This window comes from Protopterus annectens, chromosome 2.part2, assembly GCF_019279795.1.
Source record: "Protopterus annectens isolate FY-2018-M chromosome 2.part2, PAN1.0, whole genome shotgun sequence".
NCBI lineage: Eukaryota > Metazoa > Chordata > Ceratodontiformes > Protopteridae > Protopterus > Protopterus annectens.
In genome coordinates, this window is record NC_056730.1 from 521,753,557 (window position 1) to 521,765,673 (window position 12,117).

A 12,117-nucleotide genomic window follows, 5' to 3' on the forward strand; every position below is an offset into this window, starting at 1 on the left:
AAGAAAAAGTGGAAAAGAAATCTCAGAAAGTCGCAGAACAGAGCACTGTGAAAAAGGATAATCAGGTAGTGCTTTTGCTGTGTGAATGGACCCAGTGTCGTGTTTGTAAGTTAGCATTAATGCCAGGGGAGAGGGGACTGAGAACTGAGAACTTGAGGCTTGTCTCCTAAACTTTATTAAAAAGTGTCTTGTAGTAGAAACAGTAACCAAGGGAGATATGGGATGGTTATCAAGTTTATAGGTACCATCAAGTTTATAGGTACCATCAATTTAGGGTAGTTGTTGATCTGAAAGTTACCCTTCCATACAAAAATGTAATGCATCTCTGATCTAAGCAGATTTGTGACCTCCTAAGTGAATTTTTGCTGGAGTAAATGTTCCTGCTGTTGTGCTGAATGTTGTTAGTATTATTGAAAAAGAGACACTGTTAGTAATTTAGGGATAGTATCTTGCTTTCCTGTGTGTGGGGTTTCGTTCTAGTACATTGCTTGCCAAAGTAAATGTGTTGTGTTTTAGAGTGGGCAGTGGTTTACAGAAAAAAAAGGGCTGTACTTGGCAAATAGACCTGATAGAAATTGGCTTTGTTTTTTATAACAAAATGTAATTGACGTAAAAGCAAGCAGGTATTACATGAAGAACTTATAAAACCGTAATGGGAATGGGACATTATTAACTCCTGGCTGACATCTGCTGCAGTCTTTCAATAAGTTGTTTTTTTTAATTAACCCAATAAAACTGCTTGCTTCTTTTTCTGTGTGGCCAGCATGCATTACAGCTTGGTGTCTTTAACCCCTCTGCTGTAATCTCCTCTGTTACATTGACACTGTGCTGCTGTATTTTTTAACTAGTCTATTTGCACTGCTCAACATCCAGCTGTGCTTTATGATATGGATGTAATGTCCTCTGTTACATTGACACTGTGCTGCTGTATTTTTTTAACTAGACTATTCACACTGCTCAACATCCAGCTGTGCTTTATGTGGACATTGTATAGAAGTTAGAAGAGTGACAACAGAATATATACTACAGGTCTGAACATTGTTGCCCTTCTATCTGCTTGTAGGTTATGAGATATGGGGATATATTACCTTAATTGCTGCAAATCCTCTGCGGGGTACAGCTGAAACCATGAAGCATTCTTGGACATCCTTCATCTACAAAGACCAAATGCAGTAGTCTTTAAGATTAGGGACCTCCAATTTGCTGAAATTCTATTTTTCAGTGAGTCCAGCAGTGCTGTTTAGTACCCATCAGCTGCTAAGTACTGTAACTGGGCACTGCAGTTAGTTCCGAAGATATTTTGAGTAAATCTTACAAAGAAACTGTGAAATAATAACATAAAATTAGTATGAAGGAGTCTGTGTTGGGAGGGGGTACTGCCTCATATTTTATGAAGCTAGATTCAAATACGGTCTTCCCTACATACTGGATGCAAGGGTGATCCCTTCTCATCTGCCATGTTACCATGAATGCAGTTCATGAGCAGAATTATGTGCCTTCTGCTAATGAGTCACGTGACACTAAGAAATACAGTGTGTACTGAGCATGATGTCGTTTCCTGCAGTGAACCAGGCAGTGCTGTAAGCAGACTACTACCCCCCCCCCAGTAGGCACACAGTTGCGATGCAGGATGCACAGCACTGCAAACTTTGTACTTTGTATTACCACAAAGCAGTGAGTGCATAATAGGTGATATCTGGGGTAGCATGTCAGCCTGAGCAGCCAGGCACTCTGTATCCGTGACAGCTGGGGAAAAGTCCAGAATTGGACTTGCACACAGAGTGGGCAGTAAATGTGAGTCTGGCTTTTGGATGAAGTACATAACAGTAGAGATGCACACCATAATGGGCTGTGACCCCTGCTTGCCATTAGCATTGTGGATGCTCTGTAAACAGCTGTGCATATGGGAAGAGTGCACAGCGTATGTATGCCACAGTGTCTCTAGGTGCAACACCTGCTGAGTGTAGCCTTGTGTAATGCAGTATGGGTATGTAGACTATCACCTTGTCTACCCACCACCGATTGTAGCATAATGATGATGAAAGTAAGATGATGTGGTGTGGGATGCAACTTTGATTTGCAGATGTACTGGGAGCACTACACCGTTCTGTGATTCATGGTGTACAGGAATGAAAGACTGAACATGCTTGCAGCTGATTACTCATTCCTGAGTACTAAGTACCATTTGCAGTTAGGCTGGATTTGTTCTCCATAACTGTATTTCTGTATTCAGTGCCTTCGTGGATTTTCCTTTGGGAAGTGCAGTTCATGTGTGCTCATCAGAGCAAGTGTGGAGCATCTGTGAGCCATCATGTAATGGCAAACCTTTTTTGTCCATTTCACCCATGTTCTATGGACATGTAGATGCGTACAGCTGTGTATACATATGTGTATGCACTAGTTGTCTACAGTAGAATCTCTTCAGTTCTGTGCATTATTCTGTTTTTGTAAAGTTGTGTGATTTTGCTGTTTATCGTGTGGTTTTGGTAGCTTTTACATTGACAGTTGAAGCCAAGGTGGACATTCATTTGTCCTGTTTGTGACCATGTAGAAGGCTGCCAGTGCTTTGTGGAGCTGTGTTGGATGGTAGCACTGGGCACAATTGCAGTATGCTGTGAGCATCACAGGCATTCTTGGTCCACTGTAATATATTCCACCTGCATCCCTTGTAGTTTTTTTAATTCTGTTCAGGTTTTTTCTGTACATTTATTCACTCATTCTCTGATTAGCCACTTATTCCAGTGCAGGGTCACTGGGAAGCAGGAATTTCTCATGGCATTCAGTGGACACAAGACATAGAACCTTGTCTTAAACAGTGTATCAGACCATTACAGGACACACAGACAGACACTGGAGTACCCAGGAAAAAATCCATATGGACACAGGGAAGATGTGCAGACTCCATATAGAAACCATGTCAGCCAGAATTTGAACTGAAAATGAAGTGCTACCTTTTGTGTCCTTTTTCCACCCTTTTCTGTCCAAGTATTTATTTACATTTATTGACTGGGAATATCCAGCTGACCATAACCCATTTTCTTAGAATTTGTGTCCCAGGCAGTAAAGTTCCAAAAAGAAACACAGTTGACAGATGTATAAAATCAGAATAATTATGTACTATATGAAAACAAAGATAATGGGGAGGGGAGCAAAGCGTAATGTATAAGAGGGTACAGATCAAAGAGTGTAAATGTCAGAAAAGGCAGTAGTATAAAGTTTACTCTCAAAATGCACTGCATACCTTACCTGTGAATCCTAGCCATAGTTTGATACACTGATAACTGTATTTGTACATATGAACATACTAGGCAAGTGATCACCAGGACTATAGATGCCTAGTGATGTACACCTTTAACTAGACAAACTTAAAAGTTGTTGCCATCCTTATCATGTACTTAGACGCTTACCTTGTAAACTGAGCAGGGCAATACAGCATAATTTTGTGTACCCATCCAGTCATCAAGGCTAGCCATAAAGGTAGCCAAAGCAGTACTTTGTTTGACCTGTAGTGGTAACTTATTCCATAGGCTACGAATACATTCCATTAGGAAACAGAGAAGTTTCTCCCAAAGGTGAGAGTTGAAGAGCTGAGGTCCTGTCAGCAGAAGAGGGTGGCTAGGTCTCCCCATTTAGTCATTCTCCCATTTTTTTTTTTTCAGTTTCATTGATATTTTACCTAAGAACTTTACTTGAATCTTAGAGTAATTTTTAACTGCCCCTCAAAAAAATAAATATGTACATCAGATTTTTTAACAAGAATACATATGGGTCACTTGTCAGTTTTTGATAATGTTTCACTTTCTTTTTTTATTATTTATATTATGCTTTGCCATACAGATAAATCTGAAGCATTGTGTTGTTACATTATGCTTTTAACTACACTTGCTCAAATGTTATGCTTTCCTTAAGAATAGTTTTCACACTTTGAAGACAGATAAATAACAGCTAAGTCATATGTGAAACAACTTTATTTTCTGGTTGTAATTGTGTTATACTTCACACCAGTTTAGTTATTTTAATTTATATGTTAAATAAATAAACATGGCTATTTAACAGTTAACATGCTTCTTAGCTGAACATAGTTTGGAAGTATGATGCAACGTTGTATGAGTTTAGCATTGTGCCTGCACACAGTTTTATGCATGGGACCGTTGTGCATGCATGCAGCTTATGCATGGTAGTCTTTCATGGGGTGCTGGTATTCAGGAATGGACAAAATTCCTTTTTCTGAATAAATACCACATGTGCTGCATAGCTTAGGCAGCATTGCTCTTGTTTTGACTTACCGTAGCAGTGATAATCCAGCCCACATTCCTATTGTATCCCAAGTTCCTGCTTACTAAAAAGGATTTGTCATTCTTTTCCAGTTTAATGGAATGAGCCTTTCATTTTTTACATTATGTCTTCATAGTTTGTGTGTACGTTTATACATCTTTTATATATGAACATTGTGTGTGTGTGTGTGTGTGTGTGTGTGTGTGTGTGTGTGTGTGTGTGTGTGTGTGTGTCTTGACTTGATTCAAGAAGTTCACCTTGAGAGTGAAATAGCGCAGTAACAAAGTTTGTTATGCAACTTTTGTAGTGTCAGAAATTTGAATGACCAGGAAACCTTTGTGGGCAGATTAGAGCTGTAAATATTAACATCAAAACTTGTAATCGAAGGCTTCACACTGTGTAGTTTGGATGCCTGTAGAGAATGACAAGTTGGTCCTTTTTTTTTTTTTTTTCTACTTCTTACTGTACAAAAAATGCTTGTTTTTTTTTTTTTTTCTTTCTTCAAACACCTTTATTTAATTATCACTTATGACACATTCAAACACCTTTATTGAATTATCACTTATGACACAGGCAAATTTACATTCATATAAAAGTAATCATACTATAATTAACATAGCAGATATTTTACTTCACATATATTGCTATACATCATATAACGTAAGTAACATTACATAAATTATTCATTTCCTGCCTTTTTTTTTTTAAACAAGAACCATCTTTATTAAACCATCACTTACTATACAGGCAATCAGTCAGTCTTTTTCTTAGTAAAAATCTATCTCTTCATTATGCACTTGTGGTCAGGTCTTCTTAGGGGTAACAACTCTTAGTAGCAGCTCATTAAAATGTGTCCACACACACTACCTGCACCCAAAACATGGATTTATTTTAGATGCTTCTGTATGTATGTATTCACTTTTCTCCTACAGTCTGGTTCTATTCAACATCAGGTGTCTAGTAATATTATATTAATATATTCAGTAATAATTACGTGTTCATATATTATTAATCATTATATATTTATATGATTATTAGAAAATAATAGTAACATTGAAGGCACATTGGAAGAGTTTTTCCTGACCCTGGTTTTGTAGAATCCGGTCATGTACGACCTAAGAACTTGGAGGCGATCTCCTGTATGTAGGATTAGTATCCAGCTTCATGGTACAGCAGGATGAAGCATTGACTAAGACACTGACAACCCGTGCTCTCTCAGTAGACACTGGTGGGAGTTAGGGGCTCTTTTGCTGGCTCACTTGTAATAAGATTAGAAGGGAGTCCCTGGCCAGAGCCACATCCCACAATACTCCCTGTGTTCTCCAACTCTGACACAAGTGACTGGGGCATGCACAGTCTGGCCATCTCCTGCACCAGAGTGTATGTGTGTCTGTGTATACGAGTGCTACCACACACACACGGCACTGGCTGTCCATTCATATCATTGCATACTAGTTATGAGAGCAAGGTTGTAGGAAGGGAGTAATAATAGTGAAAAAAATAGATGGTAGTTTACCTCAAATGGACTCTGTCCATTTCTGGTGATGAGCTATGGTCAGCAAGGATAGGGTAATCTACGTGAGTCAGAAGGAGGAGGAAGAGGAAGCTTGATAGTTTGAGCATTTTATTTTTCATTCAGAACATAAAGTCCATTCTTTTCAAGAAATTGGAAATATTAAAACTTTAAGAAGTTTAAGTTTGGAATTATGTTTCTTGAACTGTCACTTGTCAATTCATCCTAAGTAAGCACGTGCTGGTCCATATTCATCAGATGCTCACAAATTTAATTCCTTTTCACACCTTGAGGGTTTTGCGGTACACCTATATTCTATGTCAGTATTGTTTGCTTCCCTTTAGAGAGAAAATCACAATGGTGTGGGGATTGTTTAATATCACTAGTCACAAGAATGTCTGGGATTCATGTAGATATTTCAGCCTCACGTAATTAAACCATAACTAATATAAAAATGACAGCATTGCTGAAAACCTCAGGTAAATTCTGAATGGCCTTGTTTAAAGATGAGTACCCAAAATCAATATTTTTTGTTAGTGACGAACTGCTCTCTGGGTGTAGTGAGTAGCGTCTTCTTTTTCAAACCTGAAATTTCGTATATTTATTGTTCCCAAAGGGGAATGCACATCATTAAATTGGATAGTAAAGCACTCCACATCTTATATATTTTTGTGAGGCCTCAACTCAACATAAATTCTGTCTTTTGCCAGTACTGCTGGCAGAGAATGACAAAGCCCAGAGTGCACTAATGTGACTGGAGTTCAGCTAGCTGCACAGGTACCTGTTGGAGCTGGCATGGGGGGGGGTATGTGCGCTCGGGGTGTATTCTCCATGGCAGAATCCCCAGAGGAGATTGGTGATTACCTGGGGTGCCTGTTTACAAAGGAGGGCAAGGCCAATGGGTTATGTTACATACAGCAAGATTCTGCATTGTGAAGGCCCATTGTATGCTAACCACTTGGATGCTCCTCTAGGGAGCATGTGCAGGAGAGATGGAGCCGTAAAAAGGAAACCTGATCTTTGTATTGAATAGCATCTCTACTCTCAGTCCAATCAACTTCTCCATCAGGGAACAAATGTGCTGTGGGGCTGTTGCCCGAGCACAGAACAAGTGTGTCAGTAGAGCCTGGAGGGGTAAACGTGACAGCAAGAAGAAGACTTCAAATCCTCTGACTACTTTTCTTTCTGTTAGAGGGCAGATTCCTTGCATGTCATAGCTTTTGACATTCTTTTGGTGGGGAGATGCATTTAAGGGTAGGGCAACGGATTTTATTTTGTAGGGTCTGGAAATGCTAGATGGTGAAGGAAGCTATAGTTAAGTATAGGAACAGAGTAGTCTAAGCTGGGCAACGGAACCTCTCTGAGCTTCTTTGGTTATCTGGTAGTAGGCACTGTAGCTTGTCGTGTGGATGTGTATTTTTTAAATTCTTTGATGTGAAATGACAATAAAAATGTGGTATTCATGCAGACACTTGAGTATTTGAGAGTTGACAATTTAACAATGCTCATATGATAAATGAGGAAGACAGCTTCCATAGTGTTGTTCAGCACTTGTCTAGCTATAATGCCACAAAGCATTATGTTGGTTATATTGAAGCTGATAATCTTCCTGATTTCTGATAGGACCTCAGAACAAGCTAAGTCATCATCGTCAAAAGTAGTTTGGAGCGCTGAAGGTAAATAGTCACAACTTAAGAAAAATAATCCCAAAACAAGAAACCCAGTGCCCAACCACAACAGCAAAGCTGCTACAACCAGAAACAAAATCCAAAAGGTGCCCAGCCACAACAGTGATGCTCTCCTCTTTTCTGGCACTCGGCAGTGCCTTTTGGATTTTGTTTCAGATGTATGTTTCCGAAATCTCATACGCTTTAGTTTTAGATATATTTATTAGCATGTTATTCTCCTATGTCCTGCTGGTAATTTTAATCACGTTCTTTTGCAGACATACCCAAACTGTAACCTACATTTTTCCATTTTCAGGTCCTCTAAATACAGACTGTAGAACACCTCAGGTGAAAAAAATAAAACATAAGGATACAACTTAAATAGACAGGGACCTAGGACGGATCCCAGTGACATACCCAGACTGTAACCTAGAATTGAATCTGTCAAATTGTATTTTTTAATTTCTCCATTTGTTTTGATTTTCTAATACCATGATAGGGAATATACCCCATTTCTAAGTCAGGGTACCATTGGAGTGCATGAAATTAGTACTGGTTCAGTCAGTCTTTGATGTTATTTAAGAGCCCTGTTGTTTCCTCCTCCTATGATTCATATGGGGTTACATGTATTGGTAGCATATTTACATATGATTATAAATTCTTTAATGTCTGTCTTACTCTTGCTAAATATTTTATGTGTGGAAATTGTAGGCCTTTTGCATCATAATAATAACAGTACATAATTTCTTCCTTATCCTCAGCTGCCCACTGTCAAGTCTATGCCTCTTTTTTGGCCTGTCAGCTTTGTGGACTACTTTTTCCTTCTAACATAGAGGAGGCATCCTCCTCCTGAGCCTGGCCTAACCCTGTGATAGGAATGTTTCCATGTCTTGAGGATTCTACTCTGCATTTTTTATCAGTCCTGGCATAAGTGTATATATACCAGGAGTGTGCACTTTTTTATCCTGGGACTTGTTCACCTAGACTTCTTTATTTATTTGTTGGCCTACCTTTCTACATGACAAATAAACTACAGTCTATATATCAGTGACATTCTTGTAAAATGTAAAAACAGGGTCCGCCACATGAAGGTACTCACCAAGACCTGAGGATGGATTTAGTACCAGCAATATATACAGCAGTACTGTTTTCTATTTCTTGCTGATTTCATCTCTCCATTTGGAGAATTGCTGTATCAGAATTACCATGTCCTACTTATAAGCCTTGCACCTATCCATCTTATCAAGATTACATTGATGCCTAGCTGTTCTAACTTACCAGTCAGTGTTGTGTTTATGATCCTATCAAACCCTGAAGACAGGTCAACATAAATTACATTACAGCATATGTTTTCATGTATTTGTTATTATGGAACATCATATTATAGATAGCTACACATCTGTTTTCAACATATGTATGATAATACATGGTTTCAAGTCTCAGCCTTTCTAATTCTGACACAAATTTATCCAGTAGACTCATGGGTCTTGTATAACTTTGGGTTTGTCCTTTTCCTTTAAAGATGGGTTTAACAAGTGCATGTCAATAACCCTGAGAAGTCTTTTTTACTTAAATGGTACTGTAGGTTCATGCTAAAGTATTCTTAGGTCATTGCTGCTTATTCTGCCTCCTCCTCATGGTTTACTAGGGTCTAATTTCCTTGATATGTTACTATCAGAAATTGGCTTGTCCTTGGAGCTAAACTGTTTAGCATAAAATGTTATAAATATATCTGTTGTGTTTTAGAATCTATGCACAGTTTATCTTTCTCTGTTTTCACTCCTATCATATTTTATTATGTCTATAAAATAGTTTCCTATTGTGCAGAATATCTTCCTTACTTTTTTCCAGATCTCATCTCCTGCTTAATTTGTCAGTCAGTCCAATTTTTTTCTGTTTTAAAGTTATAATTTACCCTGGTTTACACCTCAACTGCAAAACTAAGTGGAAAGCTAACTACTTAAAGGTACTGCCATATCAGAAGTCATCACAAATGGACACCTCTTTTCTCCCATCCCTTGTCTACTGGCACTATGGGCATATTTCACTCACTTCGTTCCACTTCTAATACATTTGCGCCACTTTGACTTCTGTAGTTCTGGATCTCCTTTGGCAGTAAGAGCTCGTGGAGCTGAATAGGCTTTATGAAACCTTGCTTTAGTATTTTGTTCTTGCTCACTTTCTGCCTTTACGTGTTTTTAAATGTCCTGTTGTTTTTCATAAAAACTATTTTATATCTGGTTGAAAAATCTTTTCCATCTGTGTCTTCATTAGTAACTGGAAAAGCTTTTCCATATGTAGTCTCAATTGTTGCTACTTTGTGATTATCCAAGACATTTCTTGACCGAGTACCAGCTCGGTTTTTCATATCTTTTCACTGACAACTAGTGTTGGCCCTTCCTTTTCAGGCTGCATAAGTCTGACATTTGTGCTTTATCCTTAGATGTTACACCTTTACCTGTGCTACCATTTCTGTTCTAGAAACATGATCTTATACTCAGTAATGGAAGTTATGTGGATCGCTGACCTTGTATCCGTTTCCATTATTGCCCTTCCCTCTGCTACCTCATATCAACTTTCAGCCACATCTTGTGTCACAGATGTAGTAGGTCACGTTTGCATGCTTCTTCCCATCATGCCCCTGTATCTCTAAAGGAGTGTCAGTATCTGTATTGCTCATCTGCTTGCTCCCTGTGCCCTCTTTGCTGTATTTCCTTTGCACACACTTTTATTGCCACCTTTTAACAGGAAGTATATAAAAGTGCAATGACAGCTAGAGTGAACATTTAGTGAATACAAAATTGTACTATTTTTGAATGAGAACCCTGCAGAGGAAATCTTCATTTGGTGGGGTGGTACAACGTTTGAGTTGGGAACGTTGTAAGTTGTATTGCCGAATTTTGACATACCAAAAAAAAACAAAGCTAAAATTGAGTACATCTCTTCTCTTTTAAACTTCTTTGGGCAACCCCCCCCCCCCTTCACATCCCCTAGTGTAGAGGAGCAAGCCCCACACCCTGAACTTATATATACTAACTCCAATATTGCCATACTACAGACAAAAGGAAATATTTCAAGAAATGGCATTCTTGGACTTTCATATATACAAGTCCACATTTTCAGTCATTTGATTGGCAGTTTGCTTGGATTCAGACACCAGAGTTGTGAATTGTAAGTGCTTACCCTTTATATATTCATTTTTTTTTTGTGCTGTAAAAAGTATATATTTCTCTCAAGTCTCTTGTATACAAAAATAAAAATAAAAGTTACCTTTTTTATTCAGTAACTAGCTGATTGTTATATGAAAGACTGGATTCAAGCCAGGAGGTTGTGGAACATATTGTGGCAAGTATACATGGGTAGGGATTGTTATCTTTGAGAAAAGCGCTGAGAATAAAAACTGACACAAAAGGGAGAGGACTTTCAAAATGCAGCTACTCACTGGGACACTGCTGATGGGGAAAAATTAGAACCTGTTTGCCTGCTTTCACTTCCAGGCCTGATACTGCACTTGCTGTTTAACTTAAGTATGCAGAGAGAACTGTGGATAGGGTGTGTCACCCAGTTCAAATCCTGATGCACAGGACTGTGCACTACAGTCATTTGGGTCTCTTTGTGCTTTATCTCTGCCATACTGTCTGTTACCAACCCTGACATTTGTCAGCCCCAAGCCCTCTGTCTACACCCTCACTTGATGCAGCCGTACTTTTTGCACATGTAGCACACATATACACACTGATGCATGGCACTGTTTGTGTGTACTGGAATCGTGTGTGACCGTTTGTTATGGTTCCCATTGTTGGAATGTCCTGCAGTATGTTCCTCACTGGCACTCTGTGTGCTGCTTCAGCAGGGCATCTGTGTAGTTAATGCAGCAGTTTCTAAAGTCAGCACCTTTTTTTCACAGAGATACAGTCCCCTACTGACATATTTAGGGTAATGTATCCTGTGACCTCCCAAGCCATATTGTGAAAGACCACTTTTTTGATTGCTTTACGTAAATCTTTTTTTGAATAAACTTACTGTATATCATACCCCTTTATATAGTTTGACTTGCTAAGTGCTGGCTCAGTGGCATAGAAGCATGAAGCTCTGACTATAATGATCCAGGTTTGGCTAATGAACTAGACAGAGAAGGAGCTGACATTGAAGAGGGGTGGGAATATGTGGCTAACACTGAATTACACATCACTTTAAGAGGGAGATAAACCCATACTTTACACTATTGGCACCCAGGAGAGAGACGTAAAGCACTCCCTGCATAATCCGAGATGTGTACTTTGTTTTGCTGAACAGTGCATAGTGTTGTGCCTAGTTCTAATCATCTATCAAAATCTGGCTACATCTACTGGGCCAGTACTGTAGGCCCTAGTTCAGCTGCATGCATCTCGGGTTGCTGGGATCATATTTCTTGATCCGATTGGATCATTACCTTTTGATAAGTCATCATTCACCTTCACCATCAACAGAAGAGTTGGTGGAATGGGGGAATGAAAGGGACAGTCAGCTGGTTTGGGGGGGGGGTCTGACAGTCGGCAGGAATCAGCAAAGAAAAAGATCAAAAACAAAATAACTAACCCCTTTTGCAAAAAATAGAAAAAATTGTAATGCCTTAAATATGGTTTCTGCACAGGAATCCTTTCAAATAACATACATGCATAC

General features: G+C 38.9%; 1 protein-coding gene across 1 annotated transcript in view; it reads left to right on the plus strand.

The window, feature by feature from the left end:
- Positions 1 to 12,117, plus strand: part of LOC122795693 (threonine--tRNA ligase 1, cytoplasmic-like) — an 846,051-nt gene that overhangs the window by 283 nt on the left and 833,651 nt on the right. Inside the window, exon 1 of the mRNA XM_044063990.1 lies at positions 1 to 65. This exon is cut by the window's left edge and continues 283 nt beyond it. Within this exon, the coding sequence (XP_043919925.1) occupies positions 1 to 65 (65 nt within the window). The remainder of the gene's footprint in view (positions 66 to 12,117) is intronic.